A 22,063-nucleotide genomic window follows, 5' to 3' on the forward strand; every position below is an offset into this window, starting at 1 on the left:
TGAGGAGAGCACAGACATGGTTTGTTTATCTCTTTTTATATGTAAACTTCCATAATGTCAATGCAGAAATGTCTGAGCATATAAACCTGATGTATATAGAAGCAGCTCCATGGCTGTGTTTGGAAACTTGGGATAATTAGCCTTCAAACATAAATCTATCAGCAAGTAGTCCTTGGATGCTAATTTTAACATGGCAGTTGATAACTTGGTCTATTCATTTAAGGATGACGTCAGCACTAGAGCATTACTGACATCTGCATTGAACAGGGATCTCATCTAAACATTGCTGGCACTGGAAGTGTGTACATTCTTCACTTGCTGCTTATGCCTACACTCGGTGGTAATAAACAATCTCTTGTTGGTAAGCATGGATCTGGCTGCTCAGCCTGGTGCACTTTGGCTTCAAGATGACCAGTTCCTTAGTCTCTATAGCTGAACCTCAGCAAGTTCTGAGTTATTTGGCTCTGACTAGCATGAAGGTCACTGAAAATACTGACACACTGCTCTAAAGTTGAACCCAGTTCTCTGCTGCAAGGCAGTCCCTCTAGTTGATCCAGACTCCTTACCCTAATTTCTAAGAACCAGCACTAAAATTAAAATGCCAAATTGAAAAAATAAAAAGATTATGAAGTAAAAGAACATCCCATAAGGAAGTTTCAAAATGAAAGTTTGCAAATTCCAGCTTGAAAAATGTTTTTCTCCAAAGAGCAACAAGACTATTAAAAATGCATCCCTTGTTACATCTCCTTACACTGTGATGTTCAGGAGTTTCCATATGCTTCTGTGGAGTCCTAACTGCATGTCAATTCCACATGTGCAAATTATCATTGAAGATAAACAACACTGCTGACATCATAACCAGACAATCTGAAAATTAGCCACTCACAGTTGGTTTGGACTTGCTGTGTTGTCATAACTTATAAGCTACTTTTAAAAATCAAGAGTTGCAGCTGGGTGTGGTGGTGCACACCTGAAATCTCAGTAGCTCAGTGGGAAGGGGGGGTTGCTGAGGCAGGAGGATTGCGAGTTCAAAGCCGGCCTCAGCAAAATCTAGGTAATAAGCAACTCAGTGAGGTCCATCTCTAAATAAAATACAAAATAGGGCTGGGGATGTGACTCAGTGGTTTAGTGCCCCTTAGTTCAAACCTCAGTACCCACCTACCCCCCGCCAAAAAAATCAAGAGTTGCAACAGCTTTGCCACCATAGTCTAACATGAGAAGCCTGTTTCTTGTTGATTACCCCAAGAAGCCCAAGGCTCTTTGGTCAGCCCTCTCTTAAGTCTTTCTCTGGGAGTCCCTTTAAAATGACAAGGTATATGCTCCTGCCCACACCTGCCCTCTCCTTCCTGCTCAATTTTCTCCACTGCCTTACCAATTTATGACACATTAAACATCTTACTTATTATCTCACAGGCAGAATTACATTGCAGGAATTCCATTGCCTAATTAAAATAATTAAATGTGCTAGAAATACAAGTTATATATCTGTAGATGCATGGGTCATTTGGCTTGATTAGGGGCCAGAGATCTATAGGAACAGCCCCTGCCAGACTTCACTTGTAGTTTTGAATGCACTGAATTAAACAAAGATACTTTCTATGTCAACAAAGAGTTCACTGAGCAGAAGGCATTATGTCTTTAAGAAGTAACTTAGAACATAGACTCAATGTCATCCTAAGTACATCATTTGCCCAGTTGTTCTTATTTTTCCTACAATCCATAAAAATACTACCAAGGTCTGATTTAACCCAGCTATTTTTAAATCACATGTGCATAAAAGTAGAAAGTACCTGGATTTGAAAGAAAAGGGGTTTCTTTTGAAGTGTATCCAACAATTCCCACGGATTCACCACCAACAGAAAGTATTTTATATGGCAAATAAAGTCCTGATATTTGAGATGCCAATGGGCCCTTCGCCTTAATGTTTACACTAAGAATTGGAAAGTTGACCTCCTTGAGGAGTGGATTCATTAGTCCTTCTACACCATTATCAAATTCGTGATTTCCCAGGGCCTAGATAAAAGGGGGGAAAAACAAAAAGAATTAGGTATTCTGGAATTTCCAATAAAAACATACTTTAAAAATATTATAGCCTAGTGTTTCCCCAAACTAGCTAGGTTCTATGAGACAAACCCAGCAGCCAGATACTTCCAAGATTTCACTCAGGGATCCTGGAATGGACCAGGGACACTCAGATCATGAGCAGGTCTATCATTGCTCCCCCAGGTCTCAGCCCATCAATGAAGGTGCCATCAAAATGCCCAAGGGTCACTGGAGAGCTAGTTGAAGCTGTCTCGCCAGTGCCTGATCTGAGGGGGCTTCAGAGTCTGCCTATGCCTGTCTCTGCCCTGCCTTTTCGTGTTCTGTTTTCTCTCATAGAACCACATTTCAGACCTAGCCCTTAACACGAACAGGACTCGTCAAGAGACAACTCAAAGGAATTGTCAGCAGAGACCAGCAGCCTCCTTCCTGGTCACATCTCCCAGGCCTTCATTCCCCCAGGTTCCCACAGCTGCTTCTTCCCAGGGATTCCCATGGTCCTCTAGTTCTGGGAAGGAAGCAGGATCCAGCATCCCCACACTTTACTGTGTGGCACTGGCTTCTTCCTTCCATCAGCTCCAGGCCACCCTTTCTTCCGTTCACAGCAGCTTCACCTTGAGAATGAACTTCATGCTGAAATGACCATGTGACCTTCAGCAGGTTCTGGACCCACGCTGAGCACAAGGCTTCACAGGGAGCAGGGATGATTTCAAGCACCCTCTCCATACAGGATCGCACTTATGAAACATGGCATGCCATCTGCCTTTCCCAGAGCACTCAACACTCTCCTCCACTGCCTGCTGGATACACCCATCTCCCCTGGGCACTCACACGCTTGCTTAGACGATTCTGCTGACTTAGTACTCAAACCAGACAATCTCAAACGTAAATATCACATCCAGTTTTGCTTGTCTTTGTGGGTCAGCTGGGCAAAGCCTGGAGGCACTGGCTGGCTAGCAATCCCTTATGCTAACAAGGGCCAGAGTATATTCTTTTCAGCCTCACCCATTTCTTCTTAGCAAATTTCACACCCCACAATGATATGTTTGTAGAGTTATTCTTTTACATCTGTCTCCTGGCTGGACCGGGTGCTGAGCCACCGTGGTCCACCCTCTCTGTCCTGCTCAGCACTATAGTCCCCTCTTGTGGCATGCAGGCATCCAATGACTACCGGTGACTTAAAGGGTTGTGCAGATATTCCCATGGGTGTATGTTTCTGCAGAGAAAGCAACACAACATCTGTACATTCCCACACAGCTGCCTCCCCTAGTAAATTCTGAATTTCTGAACTTGCCTTTTCCCTCATCTCTGATGACCTACTGATTTTTATCTCTTCCTCTTACCTAATTAAGTTCCTTCCTAAAAACTGATCTAGACTTAAGGTTCTCCTAGCATTAGGAAATTGGTTTCGGGGGGTTGTTTATTTTTTTCTTCTGGTGCTCTCTTTGCACAGAAAATTTTCTCCCCATGGTGGAATAAATCTTCTTTGTTATAGTATAGTAATTATGTTGCTTAACTGTATGGTTGTTCTGTTTGCAGTGAATGTTTCTACTGTTCTTCATAAAAGATTATCCAACCTGTGAGTAACGTTATATTCCTAGCATTTGAAATGGCTGAAGTTACACTTTTCACTTATTTGTTACTTATTTAATGACTTCTCCTCACCACCCTACTAGAGTACAAGTCTCCTGGAAATAATGACTTTGATTGTCTTTTTCCTCCTAAACTCGTGGGGAGAAGAGCCCTGATCCATGGTGCTCCATGCTGTGGACAGAAAGACTAAATGATCTCATTCACATTCATACCTTCAACCCCAAAAGTAAATTCTCCAGTCAGACTTTTCTCCCAATTTCTGGATCTGTATGTCAACTGACTATTTCCCCTCAGTGGCTCCAAAGTACCCCAAGCTCGCCAAGCTCAAAGCCCCTTCCTAGGAGATTTGCCTTCTGGGTCCAAGGTGCCATTGTGTACCCAGTCAACAAAGCCATAAAGCCTGGAGCAACTCATCTCTCCTTCTCCCTCCTCTTTCCCCTCCTATCTGCTTCCTTCCCCTGCCCTAAATGCTCCTGTTTCTGTCCATCCCATTGCTCCTGCCTCACTGTAGTCAGTGCCTTTTCCCCCTGGTCTAAGGCAATGAATTCCTCGCTGGACTTTCAGCCATCTCCATTCCCTTCTCTAAACCACTCTTTATATTGCTGCCAGAATAGTCTTTCTAAACTGCAAATCTGAGTTTGTCGCTCTTTATCTGAAGGTCCCACAGAGGCACCTATAGTATGAAATCCAACATCCAGAGGCTCAGAGGCTCTCTGAGCTCTGGTCTCGCCTTCCCCTGCAGGCTATCTCTAACACCTGCCTCCTAATGTGTGAGGCAACCAGGCAGAGCTGCTTTACCACTTATGAACAGTGAGTGGCCTGGGGCACATTCTGGCAGTTTCTTCTGAAAGGGTAATGAATGAATAAAATGAAAGTGGTAATTAAAGTGAACTAGCATTCACTAGACACTTGCTGCATGCCAGAATAATGAAAAGTGATCTGGGCTGGGGGTGTGTCTCAGTGGTAGAGCACTTGCCTAGTAGGCAGGAGGACCTAGGTTCAATCTTCAGCACTAAAACAACAACAATAACAAAAGGTTTTCTACAGAAAGGCTGGTTTTGTGTGAGGTTGGTACTGCTATTGCCAGGCTCATTTTACAGATGAAGAAATTGAGACTTAGAGAAGTTAAAGGAACTGTTGGAGGTCACACAAGTGTAAGTGGTGGAGCTGGGGCTAGAACCACTTCTGTTCCATTCCATTTCTGAACCTCCATGCTTGGCCAGAAAGGGCTTTGCCTAAGGCCCGGCACACAGCAATAGCAAGGTTTGATGTCTTTCCTCTCTTCAACCCCATCCCTCTGCAGCCCAGCAGACTTCTTACCTGCCCACTTGGGTAGTCTGACACCCACCAGTCCCTGGAGCACAGGAGAGTGCATTGTTCAATGGCCAATGAACAGAACAGTCTATATATCTTTTCTTTCTCCTACAATTTTATAATTTTTGTACAAAGATTAATGCAGGAGAAAATTCCCTCTATAAATATTTATTTTCTTTAGACACTTGTATTTTCATATCCTCATCTTGACTTCCTCCTACCTATGTTTCCTCTCTTGCACTTATTAGAACTTAATGATTCATAAGGTCTTCAGAAGGAGGATCATGCCACTCACCTAGTTAGATCAAGTCCCCCCAAAGTGCAGGCACACAGCAGGCACTCAAGAAAAGGATTAAATAGATAGATCTACTTATTCATTGATATTATTTTATTAATAACACGAAAATATACCAGAAAAAGACCACCTAAAAGAAGAACATAAAGCAATAAAAACCCTACATACACAGAGTAGATATAGTCAATATGCACTGAGGATTAGTTCAAAGACCGTAAAGGATATCAAAATCCCTCATAGAAAAGTCCCTTCTATAAAATGGCTTTGTATTTGCACATAAACTATGCACATCCTCCCATAAATCATCTCTGAATTACTTATATTACCTATTAGAGGCCAAATGTTATTCAATAGTTGTTATCATTTAGAGAACAATGGCCAGATAAATATCTGTACATATTCAGACACAATTTTTTCCCAAATATTTTTAATAGGCTGTTGACTGAATCTATGAATTTGGAACCCACAGCTAGAAAGGGCTGACTGTACTCTTGTTCCTCCTTTTTTGGTCTTCTCTAAAAATTGCTCACCCAACTTTATTCATGTGTGCTTGTAAATTTTTTATAGCTAAATTGTACTTGCTATTTATTGTTTAACCGTCATGTTAGGCAATGGATTTCCATGATCTTAAATCATATTCTCTTTCTCCTCACCCTTGTCTTTTGCTTTCCAAACATTGCATTTCTAATACTGACTCATTCATTCATTAACCCTATTTTATCCCTATAACAACCTTGTATATTTTTAACTACCAACATTAAATTTCACCAAATGCACTTTCCTGAAATTTAAGAGTGGAGCCTAGCAAAATGGCCTTCAATATCTCCAACACCAGAATCACAGAGATACAACATGAGCATCTGCTCCAGGCCTGGCTTTTTGCCCCCACCACTTTCTTATTACAGGACAAAGCCTAAAACACTATAGAAAAAGAAAAACAAACAAACAAACAAACCCCTGGTGCTCTTACATGAAAGAAACTTTCCCTACTCTCCATTGAGCCCAGCTGAACACTATCTTGCCATGTAAAGTCAAAGGGGAGGGGAGGGGAGGGGGGATAGGAAGGGGATAGGAGGGGCAGCAGAATACAATAGACACTAGTGTAGCGTATGTATAAACGTGGCTGTATAATTAACGTGATCCTGCAATCTGTACATGGGGGAATAATAAGAATTCATACCACATTTGAAACAAATGTATGATATATGATATGTCAAGATCAATGTAATGTTTTGAGCAACCAATAAATTTCTGATGTTTAAAAAAATAAAATAAAATACAGATATTAAAGTAACATTATAATACAAAGTAACATAATTAATGAAATACTGTTAAGTTACCCTAGAATTCATGAATTAAAACCAATGTATTTTTCTTCATAAAAAAAAAATGTAAGCTAGGTGCATTGGCCCATGCCTGTAATCCCAGCAGTTTGGAGGCTGAGGCAGGAGGATGGTGAGTTCAAAGCCAGCCTCAGCAACTTAATGAGGCCCTAAATAATGCAGGGAGACCCTGTCTCTAAACAAAATATAAAAAGGGCTGGAGATGTGGCTCTGTAGTTAAGCACCCCCAGATTCAATCCCTAGTATCAAAAAAAAAAGAAAGAAAAAAATGTAAATGTGAAGAACAAAATATTTGATACTTTTGTGACTCAAAATCCTCTTGTTAAATGAATAGTCTGATGTTTCTAACACCTTCTGCAGATATTTGTTAAAATTTACACTGAATATAGATAATTTATGAAAGTTCTTCAGCTTTGGAAAAAACTTCTGTTGACCAAGAGTAAGACCTAGCAGGTCATATGATTCACCAACAGAGGAATGAGGCTATTTTAAGACTTCTGATGCCAAGTTTCTTGTTTTGGTTATTAAAAAAAAAAAAAAAACCCTGCAATTAGGAATAAAGGACAACTCGTGTTTAAAGTTTGGCTTTTAATCCACATGAGTTCTGTTACAGGCAAAAATCTACTTTCCTTTTAGGAGTAACCCATGTCCTTACTTGGAAAAAAAAAACAGGTAATTATGAGGTGATCACATCTCCATTTATTTGTTTCCAATACACTATATACTAAAAATAATTCAAAATAGAATTCAAAGCTGGGCCTGAAATCCCAGCTGAGACAGGAGGATTGCAAGTTTGAGGCCAATCTTAACAACTTGGCAATACCTTCAGCACCTTAGTCAAAGTGCCCTTGGGTTCAGTTCAGTTCCCATTAACCCCCATCCCCCAAAGCATTCCATTATCTTATGGATGCCAAATTAAATGAGAGATACCTGACTCTCTGAACTTTTTTCCTGTCCATGGCAGATACCAATTGATTGAGCTGGTCTTTCCCATGGAGTTTAAAAGGAGCCTCACAATCCTTTCCTATCTAGACAATGCAGGGAGCAAATATCAACCAACTAGAAATGGCACTTGAGGTAAAATTATTTTCTATCCATTCACTAAGAAAATAATTGGTATCTATTTCCTGGCTTTTAATAACAGTAAAATAGATCTTTAGCAAGTAAAAAAAAATACTAGAGGCAACACTTTTAAACAAGAAAAAAAAAAGTCCTTCTGACTTGATCCCATGGATGGGATGTACAACCAAAGGCACCAGTCATGTTGAAACTCTGCTGCCTGACCACATTGTCCTCTGATTCAGTGGGTCAGACATCTATGTTTTTTCTTTCCCACGGTCTGCTCAGGTGGAGCTGCCATTTATCCATCTATTCTTTTCACCTACAAATAAAGTCTCACATTGTTACCGAGTAAATGGACAGGAAGAAATGGTGAGAACCAGCTCAGGGTGTGAATAAGAGAAACAAACACACTTAAGGTGAGAACAGGTCAGAGCTGGTGGCTGATGCAGGATGAGGATCAAGGCCTGAGCCCTGACGCTGGTTGGAATGGCCTGCAAAAGGGGACACAGGCCGGTGGCCACTGGATTGCTTTCCATGAAAGTCATTTATTATTCTGGAATATTTTAGAGAAATCTTCTGACTTCATCAGTTACAGGTGTTGATCCCAAAACCTCTCTATTATTAAATAATTAAACAATGCATTAATTCATCCCCCAAGCCCATTTAAAATGTATCTAAAAGAAAATCCACAGTGAATATTCATTGAATGAATGAAGAAGTAAATAAGTAACTGGTAGGGAGAAAAAACAAGTAAAAAGAAACAATTCTGGAGTTATTAGTTTTTAAGCCTCTGGTCTAGGTGGCCAAAATTCTACACAATATCATTTTCTATGTGTGTTGTAATGAGAAAAAAGGGTTACAAACCATAGTCATTCTTGTCTCAGGTACCATGCAGGGTTCTACTTTGAAAGCCTTTGATAAGGAAGCATAATAACCACAGAAAAATGAAAAATAATTTTAGCAGGAAACTGAACCATAAAAGGCAAGCAAGCCACAAAGCCCCTAAAGCTGAGCAAACCTCAAAGGCCGAGAAGCAGTTAGACTGTCTCAGGCAGAGCCTGCTTTCTCAGCTGGGCAACGTATGTCCCCAAACAAATATAGGTGTGAGGAGGGCTCAGCGAACTATCTCTGAGGAGTTCCTGATATAGCCCCGTTGGTCTGTTTGCCTGGATCTGTAGCAAAACTTTCATTCCAAGTGATATCAGAAATTTTAATTTTTTTTCCAAATGTTGGGAAGACTCCCCTCTTCACGTTTGGCCTCCCAGCTTGAAACAAAGCAAAGTGGGTCACAGACATTATGAAAACATGCAGGCCTGGGAGGGGACATGGGAATAGACACCTGATACCCTCTCTCTTTTCTTGTTTCAGGAGATCTTTTATGGAGTTGACTGCAGCGACTTTGTAGTCACTGCTCCTTTCCTCCATTGTCATCATAGCTCCCCACCCCACTCTGTGCGCTGGCCAGAGTCCCCTGTCAGGTCAACCACTGGCAGAGAATGCTTATCACAGTGATCCCACGGGGGAGACACTCAAGACTCATATCATTCCAGGTGTTGGAAACATGGAGAAAGAGAGAAGTATTGAGAAGCCCTATCCTTTAATATCCTCCCACCCCACAGCCAGAAAGGCCAGATGCCTCTCATCCTGCCTCACCCCTCAGTGGTCTCCCTCTCTATCACATTCCTACTGCCTGCTCTGCTGTGTCACCCCTCCCCTGGGACACTCTTGAGTCATCTAGCCAGTCTGTCAGCCACAGATCCATCCAGCTCCAATCCCATCACCACAGGACACCAGAATGAGTTTCTCAAAACACAGCCCTGCCTGCCTCTAACTCCTGCTTTAAGTCTCCCCAGGGCTGCCTGCTTCCCGCCAAAATAAGTCCCAACTCCTTGGATAACACACAGACACTCCCTGATTTCCCAGAAATGTTCTGAGCTGCATCATTTTTTTCTGCCTAAACTTCAGGTGCCCTCAGTTCCAGAAACACTAAATCCTTCAGATGCACTGAGCTGCTTCCTGGAGATCTCCACAGTACATCCACGGCACATCTCTTGGGTGCATCCATCGTGCCTTGCACACTCATCCCTAATAGAACCTGTCCGGGCTGTAGCCATCTGTTTACACATCAACTGCCCCTGGACCCCTGGTGACACCAGACAAACAGCTGGCACCAGTCGCCAGCAGATGTTTACTGAATGAGTAACAAAACCACTCACTCCACCGGCTCTATTTTACTCTATGATTTGCTGTGTGAGGCATTAAACCTTTTCAGATGGCAGGATATGAAATAAACTTGGTAAATGGCCATATCTCTGTGGTAAAATGAGAGAAACCAAGTTGCTAGGAAACAGGTGAAAAGCTTAGCCGACTACATCCCAATTCGCAGCCTGACCTCCCAGCAACCCTCTCTGGACAGTTGCCCGGGTTCTCTTGTTTTCATTCCCCATGTTTAAACTTGCAACTTACCTTCATATTTCTACTAATATCTTGCTAGCACTTTCTAGTGAATGGAGAACATTTTTTGGGGGGGGGTGGGGATAGTTTGTTGAACTGTTCTGTGTGCACTGCTGGTGTGTGTGTATGTGAACATCATTTTGATTTCACAGAGGAAGTTAGCAAGAAGATGAAACTTTGTCAAAGTCCTTTTTTTTTTAAGAAATCTGGTAAGGTGACCAATTTATTGTTCTATCAAAGGACACCCATATCTGAATCAGAAAGGGGACATTTCATAGCCTTGGTCTTTTGTTCCCAGAGGACTATAAAATTTTTAAATAAAGGAATTTCAAAAAATAAATTTTTTTTCAAAGGCAAAAAGAAATATTAGCAGTTCAGACTGCTACCACAAGGTGAGTTCCGTCTAGTTCGTGTATTAACTCGTTCAATCCTTATAAGCTGTAAGGTGCATGCTATTAGTTCCTCTTTTTATAGATGGGGAATTGAGGCACGGAGCTCCTAAAACTGGCAAGTGGCAGAGCTAAAATTTGAGCAAAGGTAAGTGAGGTTTTAGCAGCTAGTATCTTAACTACTCTGCCAAATTTGCTGCTAATGTATGTGCATGGAAGAGATGGGAATCACTTAACTTCTCGCTAGTTTCTCACAAGGTTCTAAGAAGGCAAGTAACAATGCCACAGCACTTGTCCTCAGGAAGCTAGAAGGGCAGACAGGGAGCGAGCATAACTTTAGCACAACCCCCGCCCCCTCCACCCACGTATACATAATCCATGGGAACTGTTGGAAGAAATATGTGTGAGGATGAAGGCACGTGCTGCTCATCAAGCTCAGAGGACAAGCTTCAACTACATGTGGTTGCTCAGGGAAGGTTCACAGGCAAATCACACCAATGGTAGAAACAACTGAGGGAAAGAAAATGAATGAGGGAATGAAGATAAGAAGATTAAGCATGTCAGGAAACAAAGAAGACTTGATTTAAGAGCTGTGGAGTATGCATGATTTGGAGAAGAAGAAATTTTTTTTTTAATCTACAGAAATCAATTGTAATAATGTCAAAAAGCTATATGTGAGAAACCTGAGGCACATTTATTTGGCTAGTCACTTATACACCAGCTCATCTGTTCAGGACTGGAGGCTGCACAGTCAGCCCTATAATGTAAGGCTTAAGGAGAGAGCCTAGACTGTTACACAATGGGGCTCACTTGCCAATCACTCAGGGGCACTCAACAGCATCTTTAAGATGGAAGGATTCCAAATTATGTTTGTTTTATTGATGTATTACTTGCACTGTGGACCATTTCTTTCTTTTTTATGGGTGCAGGACGTGCTGGGGATTGAACTCAGGGGCACTCAACCGCTGAGCCACATCCCCTATTTTGTATTTTATTTAGACAGGGTCTCACTGAGTTGCTTAGTGCCTCACTTTTGCTGAGGCTGGCTTTGAACTCGCAATCCTCCTGCCTTTGCCTCCCAAGCTGCTGGGATTACAGGTGTGTGCCACTGTGCCCATCCACTGTGGGCTATTTCTGATGCTGGGCTGCCCTCATGCCCACAGTTCTGGGTCAGGGCGTGTTGCCTTGGAATGGCAGAAAAGATCTTGGGCTCAACCTAGTTTACCTGCTCACCAATACATGCTGTAAAATTGAACCAACAAATACTGAACAGAAAGCATTTCATGTTTTCTGTATCTATTGAAAAGAACCGATATAGAATATACAAAATGTGCACGTCATTGTTACATTTAGAAATTCTGCTCAACTAAATTAGGTCCCCACAGGTTTAACTACCTTTCTGAGGGATTAGAGGATTCCCGCTAATGTTCAGATGACATATTGAATCAATTATTCAAGTGAGAGAAAAGAAGTGTTAAGATAATTTTCAAATTCTAGTTATGTAGCTGAAGGAAATAAAACACTAAAGGAATTTACACAGCATTCAGATGTATTTGTGAGTGAAGTACAGAAAGTTCCCAGTACAATATTTATTTGGTTCTTTCCCATTTTTAGTTAATAAAACACAGATGCTAGGACAAGGACAAGATGAACTGAGAAGGTGCCTTTGCTCTCCCACCCCACCCCAACCCACCCACCTGAGCCCAGTCTCATCCAACCCCAGAGTCTGGGACTCAGACGGGAACAAAAGAAGCAGAGGCCTGTGGTCACAGCCCCTGTTGGGATCTGTTCCCATCTCTGAGGCGTGGAAACCACAAACTTCTAGACACTGGCAACTTCTAAAGTTTGAGCTTTGGGGGAATAATTACTTCCCATTCTTGAAAAAAAAATCCCATTACATGGGTTTGATTCTTAACACTGAGGAAAACCAAAACAAAACTGAAAACCAAAAGCCAATCAAACAAAAAATGATTGCCACAAATAACTGTTTGTCAAGCTTCCCAAACAAGCGTTGCTAATTTGCTTTCCCCCAAACAGGACTTTGTTATTGAAGTAATTCTAAGAGTTTCCTTCATATGAGAGAACTTGCAACACTTGAATGTAAAGTGACTTCTTTTGTAGGGATTAGTTATTTGAGAAGAAGAAACTTGCTCCCTGATGATTTGGGCACAGATGGTAAAAATGAGGCCCCCATGTTTATCTTCTATGGACCAGACTTTTACCTCGAGCATTCCCATGTGTAAGTGTTAGAATTCAATAATTTATGCTATGATGTTTCCCTGTCTCCTTCAAAGTTTTTACCCAGCCTCCGTGTAGTTATCAAGGATTCAAATGGGTGTTGCAGCATCTACTATAATTTGAACAGTAGGTTTCACCCTAGCAGGTCTTATTCACCATCCTTAGCACTTAGCACAAAGCCTGGCACATGGTAGTGCTGAATGAAGATCTGTGACTGAATGAATAAATGAGTCTCAAAGACCACAGGCTGGAAACTGGGCTGCTTCTCCTCCTGTTCCTTATGCCATCATTTTTGCTATTAACACTGCATAGAGAGCATTCTGGGATGCCTCATTTGGAAACAGGGAACAACTGGAGGTACCTGGGAAAAGACCCAAACTCTCTCTCCACAAGAAAATAGCTGTATCCCCACCTTCTACAAATAGAAAAAGAAAAAGAAAGAAAGAGAGAGAGAGATTGAGAGAGAGAGAGGGAGAGAAGAGAAGAGAGAGAGAGAGAGAGAGAGAGAGAGAGAGAGAGAGAGAGAGAGAAACAGTCCAGCACAGTGGTCCATGCCTATAATCCCAGTGGCATGAGAATTGAGAGTTCAAAGCCAGCAAGGCACTAAACTGCTCAGCAAGACCATGTCTCCAATTCAAACACAGAATAGGGCTGGGGATGTGGCTTAGTGGTAGAGTACCCCTGAGTTCAATCCCTGGTACCCCCCCCCCCAAAAAAAAGAACATATTAAAAGTAGCTGTGAAGAGAAATAGGAAAGTTGTCAAACAAACTTAGATTTGTGTGTAAGTGAAGTTCCGAGACAAGCTGAGCTATGTTGGCAGTTAGAGACAAGAGAAAGGGCTAGACAGGGACAGAGGTGCTGAGAAGTAACATCAAAAGACTACCTTCTCCAACCCTCCCATCTTATAGATGAGGTATCCAACAGCGATTCACACAGATGATGAGTAGAAGTGCTGAAAAGTAAACCCTTGTGTCCTGACACCCATTCAAACCCCTCTACACTGTTTCTGTTTGTCCCAGCTCCACAAGGACCAGGCACGTCCAGTAAGTCCAAGGAAAAGCCTTTATATTATATTTAAGTGCTTGAAATAGTAGTCCTCAGTTATTGGAGGGTGCAACGACTTCCATGCCCCACAAAAACTCCCAGTGAAATTTAATTTTCATTGTGAGGTATTAAGAGGTGGGGAAAAAAAAAGAGGTGGGACCTTTATGAGGTGATTAGGTCATGAGGGTGCTGTCTTCATGAATGGATTGATCCATTCATGGGTTCATGGGTTAACTTGAGGGTGGATCTGTTACAAAAGCCAGTTTGGTTCTGTCTCTAACATGAGCCCTTTTTGCCATGGGGATGCCCTGCATGGCCTCAGGACCCTGCAGACAGCCTTACCCAGCAAGAAGAACTTCCCCAGATGCAGTCAGCCTGATCTTGAACTTCCCAGCCTTCAGAACTGTGAATCAAAATAAATCCTTTTCCCCCCCCTTATAGTGTTGGGTATTGTTATAGCAACAGAAAACAGATCAGGATGAGGTTGAGCATGAGTAATGGAAGCACACCCCTGTATGGTAATATCAAAGCCTGCTGACTTTCCCAGAGCCCCATGCTTGAACCCCCTTAGGTATCTGTCAAAGACATACTTCCTGGGCCACCTCTGCCAACAGCAGGTGAGAATAGCCAGCACTCCTGACATCTGACTGTGGGCTGGTATTGTGCCAAGAACTTTTCATGCATTATCAGCTCTATTAAATCCCACGGCAAACTATGGGTTGCAACCCGCCATCACTTAACATTTTACATGTGGAACAGAGGTGTCATGCCATTAAATAACCCGCTCACTATCCATAGTTTCCACATGGCAGAGAGAAGATGTGATCCAGACAGTCTTACCCACAAGGCACCCGGTAGCTCAGTGCCATGCTACCTGCCTATTGAAGCCAGTTTAGTGGATTCAGGCTTGTGCCATCACCACAATGTGGTCCTTGTCACCTCACCCACAGATTGCTTCTCAGTCTCTTTCCAGTTTCTGGTGTCTTCTCCTTCCCATTAATTTCTGTTCATTTTCTCAAACTGATTTCTAAATAGCTGAAGTTTTTTTCTCACGTGGACCAATCCTCCAATACTCTGTAAACATTGCTGGTTGTTGAACAACTCAGGTCAATGCTGACACTATCTGGATTTGGCATTTCCCACAAGTTACAGGGTTCAGTCACACAAGACTGCCCCTACTTCAGATATCAGGAGAGAGGCCTGCCTGGGCCACCCATATTTCTAACTGACCAGCTATAAATCCCATGACCCCAACCTCAGGGTTGATAATCAGCTAGAGCAATGCACAAAACTCCAAAACTTCCTATTAAGAGTTTATTATAAAAGAATACAACTCAGGAATAGCCCAATGGAAAAGATGAACAGGGCAAGATATGGGGAGTGGATTGCAGAGATCCCATGCCCTCACAGGGCATACCTCCCCTCCAGGAACCTCTGTATGGTCAGCGACTTATCATACTTCTTCGTCAAGAGTTTTTACAGAGCTTGGTTTCTAGCTCTTCTCTTCCTGGAGGCTGATGCATGAGGTTGGAAGTTCCAACTCTCTAATTCTCTAATCATTTGGTCTTTCTAGTGACTGGCCCCATCTTGAGGGTCTCCATGGCTCTACCCTAAGTAACCTCATTAGCTTAAACTCTGATATTATCAAAGGAGCTCACTGTGAACACCAAGAACTCTTAGGAAATTTCTTAGGTGTTATGAGCTCTGTGACAGGAACAAATAGTCATATTTTATTACATCAGTCACCTTCTACTCAGAAACCCCACAGTTTACCATAACAAGAGAGGTCTAACTTCTCAGGTGGCCTGTAAGACTTAGACAACCTCACCTCCCTTGATTTCTGCCACACCACTCTGGTCTAGGCTGGTTCATCTTGCAGACTCCTGCCTGGACACCTGTGGCTCATACTGCTGCCCCTTCAGGAATGGAAACATCTCACTGAAACAAAGTTCCTTAGGATTCCAGGTGTTCAGACATGTACAGAGCCTCTGAGACAAGCAGATTCAACATATGTGAAAAACTGCTGGCCTCCAGAGGGGACTGGCATAGCTAAAGATCACAGATTTCCTTCCTCCCTCCCTCCCTCCCTCCCTCCCTCCCTCCCTTTCTTCCTTCCTTCCTTCCCTCCGGAACTGGGATTAAGCCTAGGAGGACTTTACCATTGAGCTACATCCCCAACCTTATTTATTTATTTATTTATTATTGATTTATTTATCTGAATTTTGAGACACAGTCTCATCAAGTTGCTTGAGGCCTTGCTTATTTGCTGAGGCTGGCCTTGAACTTTAGACCATCTTGTCTCAGTCTCCTGAGTTGCTGTGATACAGGTGTAAGCCACTGTAATCAGCATAGATTTATTTCTTAAAAGGCCAAGAGAACAGTAACAATCTCTGAATTTCCAGTGAGTAGTGCTGGAGGTACAAACTTCAAATTAGCAAACTACTACACAAACTTTCAAATGCACCAACCAGAAGGAAAAAAAGATGAATTAGACTACACCAAATGAAGGATTTTCTGTTTAGTGGAAGACATCATGATAGATATGGCATAATTGGAAGATAATTACAATGTCTAATACTGATCATAAATAATAACTAGAACTGCTAAAAATTAAGAAAAATAAAGCAAACATCATTTTTTTCTTTTGCAATACAGGCAATTGAATGCAGGGCCTCACTCATGGTTGGAAAGCAATGAGCTACGTCCTCAGCCCATCCCCAGCTCCAAAGTCCTGCTAAATTGCAGAGGCTGGCCTTGAACTTGTGATCCTCTTGCCTTAGCCTTCCAAGTAGCTAGGATTACAGGTGAGCACCACCATGTCTGGCTAAGCAAGACTTATCTAAAGAAAAAGACTAGAAGATGTGAACAATTAGGGAAGAGAAAACCTAAAAAGTCAAGCAACATATCTAAAGTTGTCCCAGTTCATTAGTTATTAGAAAAAAACAGATAAAACAATGTGAAACAGGAAAGCTGAATTATGCTATGAAAAATAGGTAAAGATATAGGGATTTACATGTTTTGCTTGGGTTGCAGGGTGGGCAGGGACTCCAGTCATCCAGAAAGGAAATGTGATAGTCCCGAATCAAGTACTATATACATGTGCTCTGTGACCAGCAACTTTGCTTTTGGGTACAGTTCTCAAAGAAATCAAAGAAATCCTGCAGGAAGATATTTGAAGCAGCCTAATTTGTGAGTCAGGTAAGGTAGGATAGAAGATATTTTAAAATAGGTAGAAAAGAGACATAGAGCAAGGAAAGGAAAAATATTTTTTGATTTAAAGTTCCACATAACTACTTTCCCAGGTCTATCTCTCCCCAGTCCTGTCACTCCCAAATTTTGGGGAAATCTGTAAATCTCAAGGTTAGCATAAATTTACCAATTTATGATAAGTACCTTGTTCACTGTTAATTAGCCCCCCCCCCCCCAAAAAAAAAAGGCGAAGAGAAATATGCTATTTTGAGGAACTGCTAATTTAGGTGCCTTTCCAGTGTTATTATTGATCAGATAATGGAGACTATATCAGCCTAAGGATCCGCACAGTGAACAGACTGTCAGAAACTGTCTTGTGATCAGACTGATGTCATCCTTAAATACCTTTTCATGCCCACCCATCATCCAGTTGCCTTTAAAAAAAGAGCTGGAGACCCCCAAAACCCATTTCTCACTCTCAAGATGACCTGCATTCTCTCTTGAATGTGTATTCTTGGCTTTCCTAAATAGATCTCTGTGTCTCTAGGGACACATGCTGAAATTCTTTTCTATCATGTGTGTCAAGGACCCTCTGGTCCTGAGTCAAATACTCCTCACTCTCCAAGGAACTCCTTGCTACTCTCTCCTGGGGATAATCTTTTCTCTGGTGATACAGGGAAACTATCTCTAGACTGGCATTGGCTGCAGTGGCTGGGTAAAATGCATGACCACCATGGAGCACTGCACACAGTGTTATATAGGTACTGGCAAATGCCAAGTGATGTGTGTGAATCACAGAAACAAGTTAGAAGAAAAGAAACAGAATAAAACAAGAGAACTGTTTATTTACATAATTTTAAAATATAAGCACATAAAGGTTCTACAAGTACACACAGAAACAAAGCCATATAAATCAAACACATTTAGGAAGTGTGAATTGCAGCCAAAGACCTATTCAGTCTAACTGTTCCCCGAGTGTGTTAAAGGCAGGGGACATGGTCCCCAAACTGGATGCAGGGTCAAGCAGTTGGGAGCAGAAAATGGGTTCAGCAGCCAGAGCCTCAGAAGCAGGAACCAGGTAAATAAAAAGCCTCCCTTCTGGGAAGCCATGGAGACCCACGGATAGTTATCTTCCTTATAGACCATGGGCAAGAATCTCACCTCTGTGAGTCCCTTCAGTTTTGTGCTTTGAGGAGATTTCATAAGGCACTCAATGAGTAAATATTAAGAATAGTTAGACAATGGGATTTAGGAAAGATGGTGGAGGGGAGGCAGGTGGTGGTTTGTGCCAGACTGTCAGAACCAGATAAACTGACAGATCCAAATTCAAACCTTCTCTTCCTCACAACTTTGTCCCCCAGGGCATATGGAACTAACCTTTAGAGAGTGCTTACTGTGAGCCACAGGAGGATAGGGCCCTTGACATTTATTCTCAGGTATTTCTCACAGAAATCTTACATGGTAGGGATTATCATTTCTGTTTTAACAGTTGAGGAACACAGAGGCTCAGTGAATTAACTAGGCTAATATATACCACTGGTGCATCCTCTGTCTTCCACATTCCTCATGGATCTGCTAAGATAGCCACACCAACTAGCAAAGTCTGTCACCCTTCCCCTAGTGTTTGGCCAAGTAGCTGAGTGCATGGGATCCCCAGGCTTGCCCTGAGGCCTCCACAGCTATCAGAACTATACCAGCTGCTCTCACAGGGCCTTGGCAGATCCAGAAAGCCTACATCACCCTGGAGGATCTTGCTCTAGGGCACTTCAGGGACTAAGCTAGATTCCAGGGGCTTTATCTTCCACAACCCCCAGTCCTTAGATGGCTTCTCTAAACCAGATCCCACGTACAGGAAACTGAAAATGCCCTTCATAGCCTGATCCACCCTGATCCGAAACTCCAGTCTCTTGATAATTGAGACATAGCAGGTGGCTACAATGGAGAAATGTTTGTAGCAAAATACAACAAATTCCCTGAAGGTTATATAGCAAGATAACAGTAAAAACAAAACAAAACAAACAAACAAACAACTCAAAGATGGAATACAGCAGAGCTGTATCACATGATGTAGCAATACAAGAACTGGGATTTTGCTGGGTGTGGTGGTGAATGCCTGTAATCTTGGAGGCTCAGGAAAGTGAGGCAGGAATATTGCAAAGTTCAAAGCCAGCCTCAGCAACTGAGTGAGGACCTAAGCAATTTATCGGGATCCCTGGGTCTCAAAATAAAAAGGGCTGGGGTTGTGGCTCAGTGGCTAAACACCCCTGGGTTCAATCTCTAGTATAAAAAAGAAAAAGAAAAAAAGAAAAGAACTGGGATTTTATGCCGGTCAAATCATGTTTATCAAACATCCATAAACTGTGCAGAGTAAGTCCTGATGGAAAGCTATCAAAAACATGGCCATGAACCTTGCCATTCAACCTCCTCCCCACTTTACTCCCTGCCAATGCTGTATAAGGAGTCTGTTTTCCTCAGGCCCCAGTCCAATTACTTTGAACAATATTGAAAGAAAGTAATTTCATTCCACAAAAAGTATTTTAAACATTCACAAAGAAGATGGGATGCATCTTGTAGCAGATCACTCTAGATTCACCTGTCTTGTCATCAACATTTGATATGATGATCAACATCATGAGCTCAATATGGTTTAAAGAGTGAAATATTATTATTAGGAAAACTAGGAAGCCTTCAATTTTTTTTCACCAAAGGGAGCTTACACAACTGAGGAAGAAAAAGTTGTTTTCTGTGATTGATGTGTGAAATCAAAATAAACTCATTTAAGGTTTATTCTACTCCTCTGGAAGGAAGTGGAGACTTAAACTAGTAACAATTCAATTATATAAACATTTAAGTTGGCATTATTGTTTGCAAAGCATCTGGAAGATCTAGCTGTGGAAATAGCAAGACAAAGAGACCAGAGAGTTCTTGACAAAGATGCTGGTGAGCACCCCGCTCCCAACTCTGGAAATTTAGGGACCTGTTTGAATGGCTGCAGCTTTGGATATCCCTGATAATCTCTAAACCAACAATCAGAACAAAGGGAACTCTTTCCCCTTCCCTCATCTCTCCAAAATAAGCTTTCTTCTTGGGGTGGGGGTATGACTAAACAACTATGCCCTCTATCATCTTTTCCTGTCCTCCCTTTTCCAAGTATCCAGAGGTTCTCCTGACCTCTGAGCTTTTCTTGTGTAAAGTGTACTTACTGTCAGCCTTCTGTGTCCCAGCCTGGGACACCTTCCCTTCCCTTCCACACATGACTTCACAAATTCCTGGGAATTTTGCTCTATTCTTCCTCTTCCAAAACTCTTAAGTTGTCTTGTTCCTAGCTTGTTGTTTGTTTTTAACAGTGTGGTGGAATTCTTTCATTGTAGACTAACATGAGGTTAAACTTGGCCCATGGCTTGATTTAAAACAGCCATCACCATATATACTTCTCAGTTACCCCTATCTATTACTGTGTAACCCCCTTCCTGTCCTTTTTCTAGAATTTGGCCCAACAAACAAAGCATCACATTTTAAAAAATATTTGGGAGGGTGGACTAAACTCTTTAAATGTTTTGAGAGCCACTTGTCTCTTAAGTTGGGCTCTCTTCCTAAATCTCTGCTGTCAAACTGATTTTATTAAAATCTCAAGAGTTTCAGTATTTTGGTCCTCTCTTAAGTTTCTTTCTTTTGAACCTACACTGTAGTAAATAACAAACATTCCTAGACCATACTCTGTACAGACAATGCTTTGAGGCTGTAGGCTGAGACACAGGGAGTAAATAACGTGCCTTAGGTCACAGAGAAAGTAGCTGAGCCGGAAATCTACTCAAGGCTGTGAGTTTATTATGCTCAAGCTTCAGGGTCAAAGGACCGGGTGTCCATTCTTATTATTTTCCTCTTGGTGCTGGTGACCTGCATCATTTACTTAGCTTTGACTCTCAGCTTCCCTTTCAATTAAATTGAGATAAGGCATTATTTGAAAAATTCAGCAGTAAATGAGAGAAATGCGTGAGGGCCCTATTCAGCCCTTAGTCCTCAACAACTGTCAAAGCCCTACAGGCAGAGAGGGATCCCGCTCCTGTAAATAACCCCATCTCATACTGAGGGCCCAAACATCAGTTTAAGACTTTTAAGTCTGAAATCTTATACCCAATCTACACACTGGTCAGAGTCTAGCTCTTGCCACGCAGTGCCACCGGCTCCTTGTCCATCTGGCAACTCTCTGGGTCTGGGACTTCTAACCTGGGAGCTCTTGGCTTACCATGGCATCGTAGCGCAGAGCGTTCATAAAGTGCGCCACTTCGGAGCCCTTGTACACAGTAAACCAGATGGTGCCCTGGTACTGGTCGCCGGCGTCCAGCAATAGCACGTTGGGTTCGGTTTGGCGGATCTGCTGCACCTTGGTGAAGAGCCTCGCCACACCGCCCACACAAAGGCTGGCGTTGCGGCACTTGCCGGAGTCCTTGCTGGTCTGCTCCAGCCGGCTGTGCACATCGTTGGTGTGCAGGATGGTGAGCTCCCAGGCGCCAGCTACGGGCCACAGCAGTGCGTCCAGCGCGAGGAGCAGCAGCACAGGCGCTGGCGCAGCCGCGGGACCCATGGCTGCGAAGCGTAGAGCCGACGCGACTGCGTGCGGGCCGGGAGAGTGCCGGCGAGTGCAGGCCAGCAGCCGGGGCCCGGCTAGGCGCCCTGGCTGAAGGGGCGGGTCCGGGGCGGGTCCTCCTAATGCTCTGAGGCCCACCGCGAGGGCTATGCGCACGCCCGCGCAGTCACCCGATCCGACCCTGGCACCTGGAGCCCGGGGCGCCGCTAGGGGCTGGCAAGAGTTGCCTAAAGGAACAGTGAGGAAGTTGTTCCGGGCGGTGAGCGGGCACCGGCAGCGATCCCTGGAGTCTGGGCACCGTCAACCCCACTGCTGGTGGTTTTCGTTTCCCCGGTGCGCGGAAGGAATTGGAACGGTTCGCCAAGTGTGGGGATCCTCACTGATCCTCGCCTCTTGGGGGTTTCTCTACGAGAATGTATGATTTCTGTTGGACCTGTGGTTGCGAGAGCTTTCACTTTGAAGAGCAAAAAGAGAGAAAAGAAGGGGCGGAAAGCAAGATGAGCAAGTCGGTGC

General features: G+C 42.9%; 1 protein-coding gene across 2 annotated transcripts in view; it reads right to left on the minus strand.

Moving 5' to 3' along the window:
• Window positions 1-21,625, minus strand: part of Nt5e (5'-nucleotidase ecto) — a 45,450-nt gene extending 23,825 nt beyond the window's left edge. For both annotated transcript variants that reach the window (XM_046431929.2, XM_046431937.2), the window contains exons 1-2: window positions 21,209-21,625; window positions 1,791-2,013 (exon numbers count right to left, since the gene is read on the minus strand). In XM_046431929.2, the coding sequence (XP_046287885.1) occupies window positions 1,791-2,013; window positions 21,209-21,547 (562 nt within the window). In that variant the 5' untranslated portion in view covers window positions 21,548-21,625. The remainder of the gene's footprint in view (window positions 1-1,790; window positions 2,014-21,208) is intronic.
• Window positions 21,626-22,063: the final 438 nt, after the last annotated feature.

Source organism: Marmota monax, unplaced genomic scaffold (genome assembly GCF_021218885.2).
Source record: "Marmota monax isolate L192 unplaced genomic scaffold, Marmota_monax_Labrador192_F-V1.1 WCK01_AAM20220418_F8-fsc00013, whole genome shotgun sequence".
NCBI classification, from domain to species: domain Eukaryota; kingdom Metazoa; phylum Chordata; class Mammalia; order Rodentia; family Sciuridae; genus Marmota; species Marmota monax.